This window comes from Ovis canadensis, chromosome 1, assembly GCF_042477335.2.
Source record: "Ovis canadensis isolate MfBH-ARS-UI-01 breed Bighorn chromosome 1, ARS-UI_OviCan_v2, whole genome shotgun sequence".
Classification (NCBI taxonomy): Eukaryota; Metazoa; Chordata; class Mammalia; order Artiodactyla; family Bovidae; genus Ovis; species Ovis canadensis.
Window position 1 is genome coordinate 30131411 of NC_091245.1, and position 19301 is coordinate 30150711.

At 50.9% G+C, this 19301-nt stretch overlaps 1 protein-coding gene and 1 non-coding gene across 5 annotated transcripts in view; both read right to left on the bottom strand.

Annotated features, from left to right (window-relative positions):
- Positions 1–5745: 5745 nt before the first annotated feature.
- Positions 5746–5852, bottom strand: LOC138431288 (U6 spliceosomal RNA). Its single transcript, XR_011253611.1, has one exon. It is a non-coding gene; the product is annotated as a U6 spliceosomal RNA (small nuclear RNA).
- Positions 5853–16322: 10470 nt separating this feature from the next.
- USP24 (ubiquitin specific peptidase 24) overlaps positions 16323–19301 on the bottom strand; it is a 173484-nt gene continuing 170505 nt past the window's right edge. For all 4 annotated transcript variants that reach the window (XM_069592612.1, XM_069592594.1, XM_069592616.1 and 1 more), the window contains one exon: positions 16323–18964. In XM_069592612.1, the coding sequence (XP_069448713.1) occupies positions 18902–18964 (63 nt within the window). In that variant the 3' untranslated portion in view covers positions 16323–18901. The remainder of the gene's footprint in view (positions 18965–19301) is intronic.

The following is a 19301-nucleotide window of genomic DNA, read 5'->3' on the forward strand; positions in this document are numbered from 1 at the left end:
GGGTGGGGGGGTTGGGAGGGCTCTGCCATCCATCCATTTATACCTCCCATCACCTTCTCCCTCTATGTGTGTCTAAAATGTGATGAGGCTATAAAGCATTTTCAGATCTGTCATCTCTTTTGGCCTCACATCTCCCTGGTAAGGTTGAAATTATTGTCATCATTTTACTGATGAATCCACTGGAGCTTGGTGAGGAGCAATGACCCACCCAGGGTCACACCATGAGTTTAGTGGCAGAGCTGGGATTAAAATGGTGCCCCAGGTCCTGCCCCACCTGCTGTCCAGGCCTGCCTGTTCTGGGAGTGCTGGCTGGAGGAGGTGACTCTGAGTGAGTCTTAAAGGACGTGGAAGAGTTATCACCTGAGGAACGCTGGGCGGGCCGTTGCAGAAGGGAACAGCACTGTACGGAGGCATGGAACTGCCTGGTGGCTGCAGAGTGGAGCTGGGCAATCCAGACCATGCTAAGCAGTGCTGCGTCTTCAAGGAGTAAATCTGTGGCTGCGTGTTTCAGGGCTACCTCAGACTCTCCTCCTGGAGAGCTCATGACATGCAGGTTCCTGGGCATGTTCCTAGAGATTCAGGGTCAGTCTGAGGAACCTGCACTTCTCACAGACTGGGGCTCCCACAGCTCCAAAGCGGTGGTCCTTGGGTCCGTGGAGAAGCACAGCAGGGCTGCAGAGATGAGCAGAGCAGTGGGCAGGGGTCCGGGGGAGGCTGTGGGGGTGCGGCGAGTCATAGGAACAGCGCTGGAGCAGACCGTCTTGGACCTCCTGTTTGAAACTGCACCTCAACCCTTTCCTTTTCTCTCCTCTCCGTGGCTCTCGTCGCCCCCTCACATACTGCACACTTGACTTAGTAGTTTCTTGTGTTTTACTCTCCAAGATGGAGGGCAACATGAGGGCAGGAGTTGTGTCTATCTTGTTCACTGATGCCCCAGCGCCTGGAGCAGTAGCTGGCACATGTAAGGTGATAGAGGAGGCTGTATTCTGTTTTGATTATTTCATATGTCTTCACGGTGGATGATCTCGGAGCATCCTCAGAGGCTCACAAGCCTTAGTGCGCACAAGATGGGGACAGAACATCAGAGCACAGTTCCTGGAGGAAGCTAGCGGAAAGGACGGGCCCCTCAACCCGCTGGACATCTCCTCGCTTCAAACCTGCAGGGACAGAGCGTGATGGGGAGGCGGTGCAGGAGATGGGCGACACTGGCCTCATTTCCTCCATGACCTGCGTGCAGGAAGAGGGGGAAGGGTGGGGAGGTTCATGGATGGAGATGAGCCTAGAGGAGTTCCTGAGGGGGATTCCCTGGGGAGCATGTGAAAGCCTCACTGGGGCTGACACTCTGATCACCTCTCTCTTTTGTTCAGAACCTCCCAGGACCCCTCCACCCTCCAGAAGGGGCCATACCCTTCCTTGGCCTCAAGGGAATCATTAAGAGCTAGCCTCCTTCCCAACGTCCCCAACTAGGCCATGCACTGCTCACTAGGCATGTCACCCCATTACAAATGGAGCAAAAATCCAGAGTCATCTCCTCCAGGAAGCCTGCCTAGATTCAGTGTCCATTGGCCAGGTTCCACAGAACCTAGCTTTTCTCTCCCTTATGTAACTTGTCTCCTCCTGTCTCTCATCACAGAGGCCTGAGCTCTTACCTGCCTTGCTGTGGGCTCGCCAAGGGCAGAGCAGGGTCTGCTGCATCCTAGGGGCTGGAGCAGGCTGCCAGCGATGCCGGGACTATGCCTGGCCTGGGTGGTGAGCCATGGGCTCTCACACTGGGTGCTGGGAGCCCTCTGCTGGCACATCTGGGCATAGCCGCTGCTTGCAAGGAGATGGAAACTTTCGGGAGATGCCTCTTTCTCTAGGCCCAGCCCAATATATTAAAAGAAATTTTTGTTTCCTTTAGTAAACAATAGCCTTTATTTTTACACAAAGCAGTACAAGATGAGGCAGTTCCTCAAAGGGTGAATTGAAGCTAGAAAATCCATCCTGAGCATGACAGCGTTAGGGTTAGTTGCTCAGTTGTGTCTGACTCTTTGTGACCCCTTGGTCTGCAGCCCACCAGCCTCCTCTGTCCATGGGATTTTTCAGGCAAGAATACTGGAGTGGGCTGCCATTTCTTTCTCTGCCCAATATATTGACAGTCACTGTCATTTTACAGATAAGGAGACGGAAGCATTGGTTGGCGGAGGGGATGCAGAGCAGTGCTAAGTGGCCTGCACTAGGGCCCCATGCCCTCAAGCCCCCAGAGACCCTGCCTGGATGACATCACCCCTTCTCCTTTCTCCTCGCATCCCCAAGCCTTCTCCCATCCCTCCTCCCAGCTCATTCCACAGGTGCTTCCTATTTCCATGAGAAAACAGATGCAGTAAATAGAGACCCCGACCACCCCAGCAGTCCCCGCTCCACACAGACCCGGCTGCTTGTGCCTCTGCCCCCTTCTCCACCTCCGCACCTGTTAGGATAAAGTGCTTCTGCCCTGTCTCCACCACACCAGAAAACACCCCTTCTCACCCACCGAAATTCTCCCCCTCCTGGTTGCCAGCTTCCTTCCCTTCTCTGCTGTAACACTCCCGTCAGCTCATAAGCTTGCTTTACAAGTTCCCATCTAAGGAAAAAAGCTTTCTTGGCCTCATACTCTCTCTGACCACAACCTGCTTTCCTGAGCCCTTTCTAGGCAAGTTGCAACCCATTCCAGTATTCTTGCCTGGGGAATGTCATGGACAGGGGAGCCTGGCGGGCTACAGTCCATGGGGTCGTAAAAGAGCTGGACACGACTGAGTGACTATCACCCACTCACTCACTCCTTAAAGGAGCTGTCTATACTCTCTGGCTTTCTCAGTTCCCTTCCCACATTCTCTCTGTGAGTATATGCTATGTTGCTTCAGTCATGTCTGACTCTGCGCAAACCTATGACTGTAGCCCACTAGGCTCCTCTGTCCATGAGATTCTCTAGGCAAGAATACTGGAGTCGGTCGCCATGCCTTTCTTCAGGGCATTTTCCCTAACCCAGGAATCAAACCTGGGTCTCTTACATCTCCTGGATTGAAAGACAGGTTCTTTACCACTACCGCCAGCTGGGAAGCGTGCATTCTCTCTGCTGCTGCTGCTAAGTCGCTTCAGTCGTGTCCGACTCTGTGCGACCCCATAGATGGCAGCCCACCAGGCTCCCTCGTCCCTGGGATTCTCCAGGCAAGAATACTGGAGTGGGTTGCCATTTCCTTCTCCAATGCATGAAAGTGAAAAGTGAAGTCGCTCAGTCGTGTCCGACTCTTAGCGACCCCATGGACTGCAGCCCACCAGGCTCCTCCGTCCATGGGATTTTCCAGGCAAGAGTGCTGGAGTGGGGTGCCATTGCCTTCTCCATTCTCTCTAGAACCCTCTTTATTCAAGCCATTCTGGTGCTAAATCTGATCTTCAGGTCTGATCACTGAAACTGTTAAATCAAATTTCTGGTCTCACCTTACTTGACCCGTGGGCTGTGTTTGACCCGAATGGTCCCTTCCTCCAATTGGAAACATTCCCTTAGATCCCTGAGAGTCGGTGGCCCTGGATATCATCGATAAGCTGACAGCTTCCAGCCAGTGTCTCCCTGAGCTCGGGTCACATGTCCCACCATTGATATGGCAGCTTGGTTGTTTTGCGAAAGCTCCAAATAGGGGCAACCAAAATCCTGCAGCTGCCCTGCCAGGCCTCTCCCCCTGGACTTCCCTGCTGCCTAATGCCAACTCTGTCCTTCCAGTAGCTTTGGCTATAACTCGGAAGCTTCACTCTTCTTTCTCTCGAATGCTCATCTAAACTGCAAATGCAACAGCCTTTATCTTCAAAATACACCCAGAGTCCAGCCACTCTCACTGCCCCAGTGCTCCCCTGGGTTCAAGCCTCTAGCAGTGGCTCGTGGTCTGGCCTTGCCCCCTAACATCTGTTTTCTATCTAGCAGTCAAAACAATGCTTTAAATCATCAAGGCATTTCACTCCTCTGATCAAAATTTGCCTTTAGCTTCTCACCTTTTAAGACAGAAACCAGAGTTCCCAGAATGGTCTACATGCCCCTGTTGGGTCTGCACCCCAGCCCTGCAGGTGCCATGCTGCCTCCTGGTCACTCTGGCTGCGCCCTCCGTCACTGGTCTTGTGCGCCTGGCTCCCGTCTGTTTGGAGTGCTTTTCCCCCACCCCCTATCAACATGGCTCATTCCCTCAGCTCCTTCCTCCCAGTGTCTCTTTCTTCCTGAGGTCTTCTCTGACCACTCTATTTATTTATTATTTTTTGACTGAACCATGCTGTCTGGCATGTCAGATCTTGGTTCCTCAACCAGAGATTGAACCTGAGTCCCCTTTGTCACAGAAGCAGCTGGAATTAGGGTCTGGGTTCACTTTGACAGGTAATTGTGTGACATTGACAAAGTGCTCCCCTCTCTGGATTCAATTCCTCATCTTTTAAATACAGATAATGGTCCCGGCTCAGTATGCTCTATGGGATTGGGGCAAATAGATGGCGACTATGAAAATGCTTTGTAGACGGGAGACTGTGGGCAAAGGTGACGAGTTCTAAGTGGCACTAGGGGAGACACCACGTTTCTTTCCCAATTCCAAACATAGAACACATAGAATTCCCTCAAATTAGCTCAGGGTCTATAGCATTGATTTTGTTTTGATTACGCAGAGGCAAGCATCGTATATACACGTGTAACCATCTTATGGAAACGAGCATAATCGACTTTAAAAACATGATTACTTTTGGACATCTTTCCATATCAATATACATGCATCTTTTTCATTCTTTTTAACACCTGCAAAATATTCCACTGTGTGAACAGACTAAAACTTGCCCGTCCATATTGATGGATATTTGCTGATCCAGCAGAAGAATTCAGTAATAGTGAATTAAAATGCGACATCGTGGCCGATCAAAGTCAAAGTTTTATTCCAGAAGGCAGAAAAGCTGGAAGGAGAGAGCTGAGTGAATCTACATGTGATCGTGGGACCTTCTAGGGGACTAGATGAGAGCATCCCAACATGCCACATGGAGACTCCCACGTGTGCAAAGAGGCATGGATGAGGCTAGGCATTGCTGCTTTGTAGCAGCAAAAGACAGAAAACAGAGACTGGAACGTACACAGAATGGATCATCTGCCACGAGAGAAACGACAAAGCAGATGTAGCTGTACCAGCAAAGTTGTAACCCCCAGGATAAGACCGGAGTAAGATGATGGAGACCTGATATCTAAGGACTAAGATGACCCTCTCCACCTTGCCCATGTAAATAAAAAGTTAACAATGAGTCATAAATGCTACACTGTTTTAAAGTATTTTTATAAAAATATAATACCTGAAAAGTTATCCAATAAATGGGTATATTAGTTCCCTAGGGCTGCTGTAACAAATTAGACAATTTTGTACATAGTACAAAGAAAACAATTGGGTGGTTTGAAACAACAGATATGTGTTCTCTCACAGTTCTGGGGCCCAGAAGTCTGAAATGAAGGCCCTGCAGCCTCTCCAGGAGAATCTCTTCCTGTCCTTTCCAGCTTCTAGGGGCTCCTGGGTTCCCTTGGTTTGTGCCACGTTTCCATCTGTGCCTTTATCTCCACACAGCCTTCTTCTCTGTGTCTCCCTGTGTCTCTCTCTCTCTTTTTTTCTATTTATTTATTTATTTAATTTTTATTTTTACTTTATTTTACTTTACAATACTGTATTGGTTTTGCCATACATTGACATGAATCCACCACGGGTGTACATGTGTTCCCAAACAAAAAATATGGAACGCTTCACAAATTTGCGTGTCATCCTTGCACAGGGGCCATGCTAATCTTCTCTGCATCGTTCCAATTTTAGTATATGTGCTGCCGAAGCGAGCACTCTCCCTGTGTCTTAGCTCCCCCTCCCTTTTGTCTTCCCACAGCGGTCATCACGTTTGGGGCCCATCCTAAACCCAGGTGATCTCCCCAGGACATCCTTATCTTAAGCACAGCTGCAGGGACCTTCTTTCCAAACAAGGTCATAGTCACGGGTACCAGGAGTGTTAAAGAATCCACCTGCCAATGCAAGAGACGTGGGTTTGATTCCTGGGCTGGGAAGATTCCCTGGAGAAAGGAATGGCAACCCACTCCAGCATTCTTGCCTGGAGAATCCCATGGACAGAGGAGCCTGGCTGGCTACAAACCACAGAGTCGCAAAGGGTCAAACATGACCGTGCACACACGCACAGGTACAGCTCTTTTGACGGGAACACTGTTTGACCTACTACAACTGAATTGCCCCTGGGTAACAAGAATTGCCCCTGGGAAGGTGGGGGGTGGTCAGGAACGGGAGAGAAATAAACTTTTCACTGTATACAGTTCTGAGCTACTCACATTAAAAAAAAACCCAAACATTTCTTATAATTTTTTTTTAAATGAACATACACACAAAAAGGATAGGTCTCTTCTGAAAGTGTGCATGTTAAAAATGTTGACACTGCTAAATTGACCTAATGTCCACTCACAGCGGTAGTGGTGGCAGACTCCAAGTTTTCTGAGGCTGGAGAAGTAGAAGGTGCAAAGAGCGGGTTCTGTGTATTGTTCAGGCTGAGTGGGCGTCAAGGGGAGAGGGATCCATTTGGAGGGATGAGGTTTGCGGGGTGGAGAAGGCTTGAGAAATCGTACGTGGTGAAGAGGAAGAATAACAGGAGGTAAGGGTCTTGGAGATAGGAGGGGGAAAAGAAATTGTGGATACGGAGATCCCCGAGGAAGCCTGACTGGGGCAAGGAGGGGAGGTCCTCTGTGGACAGGAGGATGGTCCCTTCTGCCCCAAAAGAGAAAGGACTGAAGGAGGAGGGAAGGGTGGGTATTGGCCAGGAATCACTCAGATGAAGGGACAGATGTGCAAGAGGCTCTGTCTCCCTGATACCTGAATCTCTGGGGTGGAGATGAGGGTTGGTGAGGGGCACAGTGAGTGTTGGCTGGTTGTCAGCTGGCCAGATCAGAGGCGGGATGCATCTGAGAAGAGGGAGGAGCTGACACAGCTGCTTTGGACAACTCTTGCGAGTGTGAGTGGGTGTGAGTATGTGTGTGAGTGTGTGTGCATTTGAGTGTGTGTAGGAGTGTGTGTGTGAGTGTGTATATGTGTGTGTGTTGGGGGAGAAGTAATTAAAGAGGGACAAAAGCCCTGCCAAGTGGCAAGAGGCCTGGATGGGGCTGACCCCCAAAGGGTGCCGTGGAGGATGTGGGATAAGGGACTGCCCTCCGGGTCCACCTGTTCCAAAGTCCAGGTGCTTGCAGGGCTTCCTGGCTCCCCACCTCCATCTGAAGCACCCACTGCACACTCGACAGCGCCCCCTTTCTCAGCCTGGCAGCATCACGTCCCTCTGTGCCTGTGCTTGGTCATCTGCTGGTGGGTCAGGACCCAGGGTCCCCCAGGGAGCATCAGGGAAGCTTGCTCCCACCTCCCAAAGAGGGAGGCAGCCCATTGATGAGGAAGCTGCCCAAAGCACGTTTCAAATATAGGTCTCTTTATAGGTGACAGGAAAGGGACCACTGGCTGCCTGCTGACAGCCACAAGCTACCTCTCTTAGTGAACAATCAATGTGCCAGGGAGGGTGGAGTATTCCACGGGAGAACAAGGTGGACGAGATCCTGACATTGCAGAGGTTGCCGTCAGCCCACTGGCTGCACAGTCGTTGTTCAGTTGGCCGTGCCCTGGGAGTCAGATGTCTACAAGCCAGGAGGAAAGAGCTTGGGCTTTGGAGTCCAGTGACCTAGGCTCATGGTAAGTCATGTCTCTCAGAACCCACAGTTCATCTGCAAATTGGGGGCCGGAAGTCTCCAGGTTACAGGCAATGCAGCCCTTCTGGGAGGGGTGCCTGGCCCGGTGTGGCACACCGACCCAAGGCCTGGGGATGCTGGCCTCCTGCTTCCTCCCTCCCGTAGCACCTGTTCACCAGACCCTCAGCAGTCACGTTCTCAGACGTGGTTTGTAAAAAAAAGAATCTGCAAACTGAATCATTTAACACACACATGCCACCCGTGTGACTGGTGAGTAGCTGCCCTCAGCCATCATGATTCTGACAGCCCATTTGTCAGGCAGGGTCTGCAACAGGACCCCTTGTGCCAGGCTCTATGCTGGGCGTGGGGACTAAAGATGAGTCAGATAGATGGTGCCCTCAAGGTCGCTCAGTCTGATGGGGGAGGCAGATGCACAGAGTAGCCAGGGCTGTGTGGAAGGGAGCCCCCAGGAGGTGCCTGCCCACACTAAAGGTCGGGGAAATTTTCCCAGAGGAGGGACATTTCATCTTGGGTTTAGTGGATGAATAAAAGTTTACCTGGCAAATAAAACAGCAACTGCCAAGGCTCAGAGGTGTGAGAACAGGATTAAGAGAGTCGTGCTCTCGCTGTTTTTTAAGCATGAGATTGCAGGTGGTTTAATTTCTGAAGAACAGTTTGGTGTGTCCATGTGCATGCATGTGTGTGTGCTGGGGTGTCTGTGTGAGGAGTCCCAGATCGAGAAGGAGGGCTGGGCCACCACTGTCTCTCACTGCCTGCCCCCTGACCAGGCGGTGTGGTCATGATGCTGACCACCGAGCCAGAGCTCACCCTGGCTGCGCTGAGGCAGAGCTGATCTGTTTCTCTGCCAAAGATGTTATCAACAAGGCCTGGTTCTTCCGTGAGGACCAGCTCGGGAACCGCAGCCTGGTGGCCACACTGCAACCCTCCGCACCTATGGAGCAGGTCAGCAGGATGGCAGGGTGGGCAGAGTCCAGGCTGGGGCTTGGGAGGTCTTGGGTGGTCTGTGTGACTGGGCAATCTGGCCCCTCCCTCACCTATGGAGGGAGGATTCAGCCGCCTGCTTCTGGGGACTGGGAGAGATTGACAAATATGGGCTCTGAAAGGACTTTGCAGGGCTCCGTTGATGTGTTTTAGTGGGAAAATTGATCACCTTCTTTAAGGCCCCTCTCTCCCATGTGTGCAGGATAAGTCTCTTTAGTTGTGTCTGACTCTGGACTGTAGCCCGCCAGGCTGCTCTGTCTGTGCGATTCTCCAGGCAAGAGTACATCTGACTCTGGACTGTAGCCCGCCAGGCTTCTCTGTCTGTGGGATTCTCCAGACAAGAGTACAGGAGCAGGCTGCCATGCCCTCCTCCAGGGGATCTTCCAGATCCAGGAATGGAGCCCATGTCTCCTGTGACTCCCACATTGCTGGCAGATTCTTTACTGCTGAGCCGCCAGGGAAGCCCTGCTCTCTTCCACCAGGAGCCAAGACCTGGAGTCCTCCGCGGGCAGAGCCCTGATGGAGGCTCCCCTCCCCAGCCATCCCTCCTCACCCCAGGGCCTCCTTGAAGGCGGGCAGCTGCTCTGTAGGACCGTGTGGTCGGTGTACTCTGGGCCATGCAGATGGCATGACTGAGGCCCACTGCACCTCCTTGAGGAGTTGCTGGGCTGCTCCAACTTCTGCAGGGGCAGGAGGCCGTGGGGCGAGTGCATCGAGGTGACCTGTGCCCTCCCACAGGAGTATGAGGGGGGTTCTCGCTTTCAGGCCCAGATCTGCCTGGACCCCTTCCTCCTCTGAACTCCAGTGCCCCTTCTGCAAGTTAAAGTTAAATGGGGGCATATCTGTCACTTAGTTTGGGTGCTCTAGAAGGAGCCACGCTGAGGGGTCCTGGGAGACTCTGTAGGATGAGGCTGGATGGATTGCAGCACCTGCCTCGAGGGGGTGGGGCCAGTGTGTGTGCCAGGGACTCACTGCCTTAGGGGAGGGGAGTACCAGACGTGTGCAGGGGATTCGTTGCCTCTGCACACAGTGGTCTCCAGGGCCCTTTTCTCTCAGATGGTCCATGGTTCTGGCAGATGAGAAATCTCAAACCAGCAAAAGAGTGGGCCTGAGGTTAAGGCCAGAGAGCCTGGCACAGATGCCATCTGGTCATGGCCTTTTGGTGGAAGGGTAGCACTTAGGCCAGGAGGACAGGGGCAGGCAATCATTTGTGCCCAGGAGACAGTGTCCAGCAGCGTGCTTGACGGTGCCCTTGGACCTGCAGGTTAGGGCATGTGGGAGAGGCTGAGAGTGGGGCAGGGCTGAGCAGTCTGGGTCCTGGCTCTGGGGTCTATGATTTCCCTGTATCTGCATTCTGAAGTCACTCTCGGTGTCCAGAAGAACTTGATAACATTCAGAGCTGCCCATCTGCAGAACAGTCTGTCTTGGACAGCAGTGAGTTCCTTGTCTTCAGGGGCTGGCTGGCCCCGTGCTGGGACATTGGAGAGGGTTCGAGGGGCTGGGACCCAGTGTCTGAATTGGTCCCCTCCCACCCCTCATCCTGTGTTTTAATGCCCTTTCTAAGACAGGGTTTCTGTTTTTGGCTCTCAGGCCCGAGAGGGCAGTCATGTCTGCCTGGCCCACAACGCGTTTGGGGGCGAGGGTGTCTGCGCTGTTGCCAGATGCTGCCTGCCTCTGCGGGCCAACTGCAGCATCCACACAGCTTTGCCAGCTGGGGCTGGTGTGCAGACCCATGTCTGATGCCCCCAGCAGGGCTACGTGTTCACAGGTAGGAGGCTGGGCTCACCCTGGGGTGAGGCGGCATCCTTGGCTCCCTGTGCACCAGCTTACATCTGGCTGGTCCCACGCTGGAGTGCAACTGTCTGGTGGGAAGGCCAGTGCTACCCCTTCCATCTCTGGAGCCCTGAGCAGGCACCTCATCTGTCTCAGTCTCAGCTTCCTCCTCCCTAAGAGGGGCCGTGGTAGCTCCTGCTTCACCGCGTTGCTGGGAAAATGCATAACACCTAGAGCACCAAGCCTGGAGCTTCGCAGGCACTTAACCATGGGCAGCGCAGTGCATGAGGGGCCGTTCAGGGAGAGGCTCGGAAAGTGGACCTGGCCTTGGCTTAATCCTGGCTCTGCCAAGTCATCCGCTGTGTGACCCATGCAAATTACTTAACTTCTCTGTGCCTCCAGCGCCTCATCAATAGCATGAAGGTGACAGGTGCTAAGCATTTAGCTTGGCGCGAGGACAGTGTGCTGGCTGTCATGGGTATCACCCATTGCTTTAAAATCCATTCTTCATATAGGTAACTGTGGATGGGTTACCTTGTGTCTAAAACATGCCCTGTGTAGCTAGCAGGAGGGCATAGATGGGGACCTTGCGGGGGATCTGGGGATGGAGCCCCTCAAACCGGTGGAGGGACTGAGCTGTCCTGCTTGGTGGAAACGTGGGCTGCCCTGGGGAGGGCTGAGGGAGGGGGCAGGTAGTAGGCCTGAAATAACTAGCTCGAGCTGATTTGCCATGGAGTTTGTACTGGGGAGCCACTGAAGGCTGAGGAAGAAGATGACAAGGGCGAGTGACAAGTTAGGAGCCGGCTGTAGGAGTGGCTGATGAAGGCTGCAGGATGGCTTTGCAGTAGAAAGATGAGCCCAGAGAGGCGGAGCGGCTGGGACAGGCCCAGGGGGCCACTGGCCAGCTCATCAGGGTCCTGGCCTGATGGGAAGTCCGTGAGTTCTTCAGATCACCCAGCAGGTAAACTCCAGGGCACGTGCCATTTTGAAGGCCATAGAATCCACTACCTGTTAAGCAGCCCTGAAGTCCCACTTTACAGTGGAGGGGAGTGTGCCCTGAGTGCCTTCCGCAAGGCCCCTCAGCTAGCGCCCAGGGATTCTAGTGACCACGACCCTAAACGAAGCGAGCCCTTGCCCAGTGCCAGGCACTGTGCTGGGCTCCATGCGGCTCTCCTCATTCCATCCCTACAGCCTCCCTTTCTACTTCACATAGAAGGACATTGAGGCTTGCTCTAGACCAGGACCACTCTATGAGGTCTTGTAGCCAGGGTGTGTACCCTTGGGTCTTGTACCCAAGCTCTGGAGGGATGCCTAAGTCTCCCAGGGAGACATCAAGCTCACCCCTAAACTTCTGTCCTGGTGGCTGGGTTATGGCAGGGTGTCCCATCTCTTGGTCTAGCATCTCAGGCCTTGGAACCCCTTCCCCATTGCTCCCCATCTTGGGGTGAGAGGAGATGATGTTTTCCTGAGAGGCTCAGAGAAGGTGAATGGCTTTCCTAAGGTTACACAGCATGCCAGCAGCAAGGTTGAGAACGCCAGAGTCCTGTCACTCAGCTTAGTGCCTCTTTCCTTCCCTGACTTGTTTCTGGATTTCCTAGCTTCAGAATCAGACCCTAAAAAGATGGAGACTAATGAGGATGGAAGAGGAGAGACAGAAAGTCCCTGAGCACCCGAGTGTCTGAGCCAGTCCTCCTCTGCCCCAGGCTGCAGCTCCCACTGGGCAGTGGTCCCTGGCACCAGTGGTCAGCTCCTGTGACTGTCCTGGCTCTGGTGGTGGGGCTTAGCCAGGGAGGGAGTGTGCAGGATACTGGGCCCTGAGAGAGGAGCCCACAGCTCTGATGGACTGGCTGTGGCAGGGGCAGTGGAGGGGGGCTGCCAAGGTGTTTTCGCTTTGCCCCTGATGGGGATGGTGACAGCTGCGGGAGGCATGGTGTCAGGGGAAGAAGAGGAGCTTGTGTTGGCCTGCAGATATTCGCTTGTGCCCTGCAGGCCTAGCTTGCAGAGTGCCTCATGTGCCCTTTCTTTTGTCCTGGGGCCCTGGTAGGTCACCGTGGCCTGGGACAGCGCTGGACACTGACTGGCTGCGGGACTCACCTGGAGGCCTCCCACACCACGGAGACCTACGTGGTGGACAACACGCGTGTGATGTGGGGCTGGGACGTCGGTGTAGGAGGCTCCTGTAGCTGTCACCATCTGCTGCCGGAGCCAGCCGTTGGGGAGAGCAGGCCTCTTGGGAGGCCCAGTGACTGCCCTGCCCAGGACACTTGCACGGGGAAGGGGTCATGTCCTGGATGCTGTGGTGCCAGGCCTTGGCTGAGCTTTGAACTGGTTCCTTCTTCCCCCCTCTTCAGCCCTCTTCAGCCTGGAGCCCGGGCAGAGGCTACTTCCTCCTGGAGCTCTGGTGCTGGCACTTGGGGTGCGCCGGCTCCTGCCTGGGAAAACCCCAGGTCTCAGCCTGCATCACCCCGCCCCAGGCCTGAGCTGAATGGAGCCTGATGGAGCAAGGCTGCAGGCGCCAGGCAGGCCCTCCCTAACTGCGGGACGGGGTCCACATGCCACCGTCAGCACAGGCCAAGCTGTGCTCAGCTTCCTGCCAGCCACTCCGCAGATGCCAACATTGTGGGCAGAATGACCTTTTATGGAGCAGTCAGTCAGTGCTCAGGCCTCCATGAAGGAGGTGGTCATCCTCCCGTGGGGAGGCAGTGAGGCACTTGAAGGCTAGAAGAGGCCAAATATCAGTCAGGGGGACGTGAAAGGTAGAGATGGCCCCTCACTTCCTACCCACTTTGGGGAGGCCCCGTGAGGAGGCCTCCTGATTAGTGGAGGATGTTTTCCCTGCCTCTGAGGGTACTGGGTGGCCCTGATAAGGGTGATACTTCTCAGAAAAGGCCTGTGTTTCAAAATGTCCAAAGGGCTTCTCCACCCAACTTCTCACAGGTTTTCAGAACAGCCCTGGGGCAGAGGCAGGGCCTATGCTACCCGCTGGATAGATGAGGATGTTGGGTCCAAAGCACCAGCCCAGAGTCAGCTGCCAAGTCTCTTTGGCTGAAGTCCTTTCTCTTTTTCTGGAGAGACCTCCATCAGTTTGATCTCCACGGGGCACTCTTAGTTCTGCCATTAGGACTCAGCTCCTGAAGACAGCCTTTGTTGATAAAATTCCTAACTCTCCAGGCAATTATAGTCAATATATTGTAATAACCTATAATGGAAAATCATTTCAAAAATAATACATGTGTATATCTGAATCACATGCACAAAAAAGAATTCTACTTTTTGAAATTTAGTAATGTTTATCTTGCCAGTTTTTCTAAATGTCCTATGGACATCTAACATAGTATGAGATACAAAATTTTAAGTGCAATTGGGTAGGATATGATTAATATGGTGGTGTGTGCTCAGCCATGTCCAACTTTTGCAACCCTGTGGACTGTAGCCCTCCAGGCTGTGGGATTTTTCAGACAAGAATACTGGAGTGGGTTGCCACTTCCTTCTCCAGGAGATCCTCCCAACCCAGGGATTGAACCTGCATCTCCTGTAACTTCTAGACCACCTGGGAAGTCTATGATTAATATAAATTAATTAGATAAAGATATATTACATTAATGACATCATTCAAGATGCTTTTTTTTCTGCACATGATATTCTCAGAAAAAATGTTAGTATGTCTCACTACGGTTTTCTTTTCCCTTATATTTCTTCTGATTTTTGCTTTGTTATCTTTGTTGTTAAGGTGTCTAATGGTATATGATGATGTTTATCTTTGTGACTTGTATCTTTTATCATTACAATTGTTCATCTTTGTTTCATTAAAAAAAGAAAATCCTCTTTTACCCATACCTTGAGCCACCACCAACAGCATGACAGATGCAGCCAGATCTGTCCCAGGTGATCAGGGGCCATGCCTTTGATTCTCTTAGCTGTCCTCACCTTGCTCTGGTTCAGGTTTACAGCCTACTTGGCATCAGCCTGCAGGGGGATATCACCCAAAGGCTGACTCTGCATTTGCAGCAGAAAGCCACCAGCTCCATCCGGCTTCTTACCAGGTCCATGCATCCACCTTGCATAGCACACAGTCATCCCTGATTCAGGAGGAAACTGGGAACCAGAGATGGGGAGGTGGGTGCTCACCTAGCTCACCGAGCCAGAAAGTGAAGTAGTAACACGATATAAACCCAGATTTGGCCTTAAAGTCAAGACTTTCTACTGCACCAGTTTGGGCCACCTATCTTCAGAGCTTAGGTTTCGAAGGGGAACATAGACCGTGTGAGCCAGGAGAGAGCACTGGGGCCTGAGTGGAGAGGCCTTTGGAGGGATGCAGGTGGGAGGCGGGAGGCGCAACTCTCCCTCTGAGCTCCCTCAACCCCGCCCCTACCCAAGCAAAGAAACACGCATTTATCTTTTTGGTCTGTGTTTGTCATCAATCCTCTATTGCCTTTTTATAGCAAGCACCTTTTCTGAATCTGTTTTCCTTTCGTAGTTTGAGGATATTTATTCTGGGTTTTGTAGCAGTTTTATTATATGGTGACTTTTTAAAATAAAAACAACTTAATCATGACTTTTGCCTGAATTTGACCATCTAGGATGAGACCTTGCTTATATGAGGTGCTAGGTAACAGTGTGTGGGATGGTTGAGCAAATTAAGCCTTTGAAGAGTATGTGTATTTTGAGTATAAGTATTTGAGTACTTAAGCCTGTCCTGGGATAAAACTGGAGTCTGCCTGTAATTTCCAAGTCCCCCCAGCAACCAGGCCTCTCCCTCCTCGGCATCCCGTGCCTCACATGCTAGGTGCTCAGGGTCCCTGTGTCCTTTCCATTCTCTCCCAGGGCCTGGCACAGAGTCAGTGTATATGGCAAAGGTTTAAACAAGTGGCTGAGGCATCTGTAATGAGAATTATGTCCAGGGTCATATTTCATGATTTGAAATTAAGAACAGTCTCAGAACTTTCCACTTTGCAAAAAGGATAATTATCCCATGCAATGTGGCCCCCCATCCCCCAGCCCCATTTTGAGGGTGGCGAGTGTTGCTGTCTTGAGCAAGGCCTAGCTCTAAACAGCTCATATTATAAGTGATCAGGGAAAGTCCTCTCAAACTTGGACAACTTAGTGTCATGGAAAGTGTTCAAAACCTGCCAGTTGCTAAGGGCCGGACTGCCAGCTTGCTAAGGACCCAACTGCCAGAGGATATCTGTATAAGTGGGCCCACTGGCACCCTGTCTATGGTACATGCCAGAGACCCCTCTTCCCATCACCCAAGAGCCAGAGTTTAGCTCCTTAGCTGTTCATACCCAGAAGGCTCTAAGCTTTGAGAAAAGGAACACCTGGTTTTTGCAGAGGTTGGTAGCTGGTCAGTGGGAGCCGGGGAGGAATGGGTGTGGACTGCAGAGTAGCTGGAGCAGCAAAGAGCCCAGGAGAGGGGAACCATGTGGGCAGAGGCAGGGCATCAGGGATGAGGCTGAGACCCGTGGGGTCCAACAAGAAATCCGGCTTGACCAGGGATGTGACTTATGCTGGGGACCACGGGGAGGCCTGAAAGCTAAGGGGAAGACAGCTGCAGGCCACTGGTCTGAGCTCTGCACATCCTTATCCAGCTTTGCAAATGAATCCTCAGGATATCCAGAGGGAGAAATAGTAAAAAGCTTAGAAAAAGACCCACTGCCCTTCATTATGAAAGAATGGACCCTATTCACATCATTGGTACAAAGTATGAAAAGGAATCAGCCCTATTTCCTTCCAGATTACTGGCCCCAGGCACCCCTCCCCGAACCAAAGCCATTTTCTGGTATACACAGAAAAATGTCAGTGAGCCTCCAACTCTGTTTTTGAAAAATTTATTTTATACCTTTAGAAGCTAAGAACTCTGCCACTCAGTGAACCAAATTTAGAATGAAATTTCTTCCTTAGTTTATCTACTTCTTTTTGAAATTGTATAAACAAGATTTTGTACACAAGAGGTAGCAGAGGAAAATTCCAGTCTGCCTGTTCCAAGCTCAAAAGGTAACTGCACACACCTTGATGTTCGCAGGGAAAGTGTTTAGGGTGAGTCTGGTGACATGTGCTCTGGGCCCAAGTATGGGCTCCAGGGGAAGTTCACAGGCTGGGGTGCCTGTCCGAAGGCTCCTTTGCTTTCTTTCCCAGGACGTCTCTAAGGGACTGACTTGGCCATCCTAAGAAGGATCTCATGAAGGGAGCTTCTTGAGGACACACAGCACTGGGTTTAGTTGTGCAATTCCTATTCGACTTGCAGACCATTTTGAAAGATTTATAAAAACATCTTCATCCAAAAAGATTGGCAGTAAAAATGAACCTCTTCCAAGGTAAGCCTGTCGTAACTGTCACTTTGTTGTATGACATTAAAAAAAGAGTCATCAGCAGGTTGGTAGACTGCAGCCATGGGGAAATCAAGGTTACTGGCAAAGGGAAAGTGATGTTCACTGCAGCAACAACGTGAGCAAAACCAACCAGGGTGCCTCGTGTCAGCGACGGGTGGTCCTGGTCCCGATGAACGCTACTGTGAGGATAGTAGGTGCTGGGGGCTGTGGAAGGCATTGTTTCCATAGGAAATAAGGGACAGAAGTGGCAATTTCACTCCTGAATCTGGGCTCCTGAGTGCAGCTGCCAGCGCCATATCCTTGTGGCTGGCATTTCAAGGTCACATCCCGCGGGGTTGCTTTGTGAGGAGGAGGGCGGAGAGAGGGTGGGGGGGCAGCAGGGCGTGGGTATTCATGGACTCAAAAATCCACTTTAAAACATCACATTTGAATTTGCAAGAACATCAGAATCACATAAAATCTGCTGAGGACCTCTGGCCCTTTCTCTGGGGCGCAGCTCTGCTCTGAGGTGTTGGCCCTCCACCCAGCTGGTGTCTTTGACAGACATCACCACTGGCCAGCCATGCCATTACAGACTGCAGCCTGGCCGCACTGTAACTGCACCTCGGCAGTGAGGCCACTGAGTCTGCGGTGTGCGGCAGGAGCAGCTGTCAGCCCTGGCATGGGTCTTCTGTGCCTCTCTGACTCTGCAGACCCTTGACCGGGGCTGCTCAGTGCTTCCCGAGGCTCCCCTACTCCTGTGCGTGGGAGCACAGAACAAGGCAGAGCACGCAACTAAAGACAAACAGGACTGAACATGTGTGCAGTGACTCAGAACCCCAAAGGTACACAATATATGAACCATGTCGGCATCCCCTCTCCACTCCAGAAAAAGGAGTGGGCTGGCAGCTAACCTGAAATGAGTGAATGGTGCCAAGACCTGGGCAACACAACTAAATGGGTGGCTGTTCAGTGGCTTGCTAGTTATTTCTTATCCTTATCTTTTCAGTGTCAATTAATCATGCTGAGGAGAAATCAAGTCTCCTATTCCTTCTCTGTGGTAAAATGTCCAGAAACTCACAAAGCAGTGTCTCTCAACTCAAATATTTAACTTCATATACAACCAGTACTAAGGGTTTTAGTAATTAAGTTTCCAGCAAAAGCAAATGATTGCAGGTCACATAATTTAAGACTACAGTTTATTCAATATGTCTCCAAGCATTAAAAAGATTTTATGAAGTCAAACTCAATAAAATCATATCTTAAAGTGCTTTTTATTTTGCTCTTTGTAAAATTTGTTTTGGGAACAATTAGTGATTGATGTCAAAGAATGCACTCTATACTTCTAGAGAACACAACATTTTCTTATTGCTCTTTCAATCTCAATTTTATCAGAAAAATACCTTAAAGAGCTTAATTTCCCAATTTTTGATCCTGGTAACATTTCATTAAGATCCAAGTTTATGCCCAGGGCTCTCATCCAGACCCACCTGAAATTCTATACAAATAGGGAGACATATTAAATACAAAGGTCTGTGTAAATTGAATTCTTTAACTACTATTTTACAGTGAAAAGGAATTTTTATCACATATTTTTACATCATTTTAAACTTGATATTTCTATTCAATGTTACTGCAAGATTAAAAATTTGCCCCCATATATCTAAAGGCAGCTTGCTTTTTTTTTTTCAATATAAAAACCAAAGGAATTTCTTTTGTAGCATCATAGAGAAAGCAATAGTTTTATCTTCACTCACTCCTGTATGTTCATGTAACAAAACAGTCTGCCACCAGCTTTACTTCCTAAAATCTGTACAGAATTGTCAGTCCACACATGGACCATGCCCCAGGTAAGCTGAACTCCACAGGCTGGAGTATTCCCACTGCCCAACAGCTCCCAGGCCTTCCCCCGGAGGCTGAGAGTGCGTTCCTTAAAAACATGGGCTCCTCCTCTCATGGTAGGTTCTCCCAGTCCAGCCTCTGGGCTCTGCTAAAGGGTTCAAGAATGAGATTCTGATTTCAAGAAGGTGCTGAGCATCCAGTAACCATGACATGACTGCTCATCGCGTGCTGGGCATGGCCCCTAGGGATCCACATCATCCAGGTCACTTCTTAACTCACCGATCATCATGGGTGATTCAGAACCCTTTGGGAAATGAAAGGAATAAATACATACTTAATAAAGTTAAGAGAAAAAACTTTTCCTAAGCCGATTGACTGACTTGTGTTCTGCAGTTTAACATGTCCTCATTTAACTACTTAATGTTTATCAAAGGGCAATAAAACATAACAAGTGTATGTCTGACCTCATATTTGACAATTCTTGATTACACAGAGCTTCCATTTCTGTGTTCTTACTGAGTTACAGGAACAATCTAGTGACTTGCCTAGAGGCATAATGTGGCCTTGAGTTAAATCAAATCACTATGCTGAGTGTCAGTTTCCTTCTGTGAAATCAGGGGAACAGCGACCTCACTGGTTAT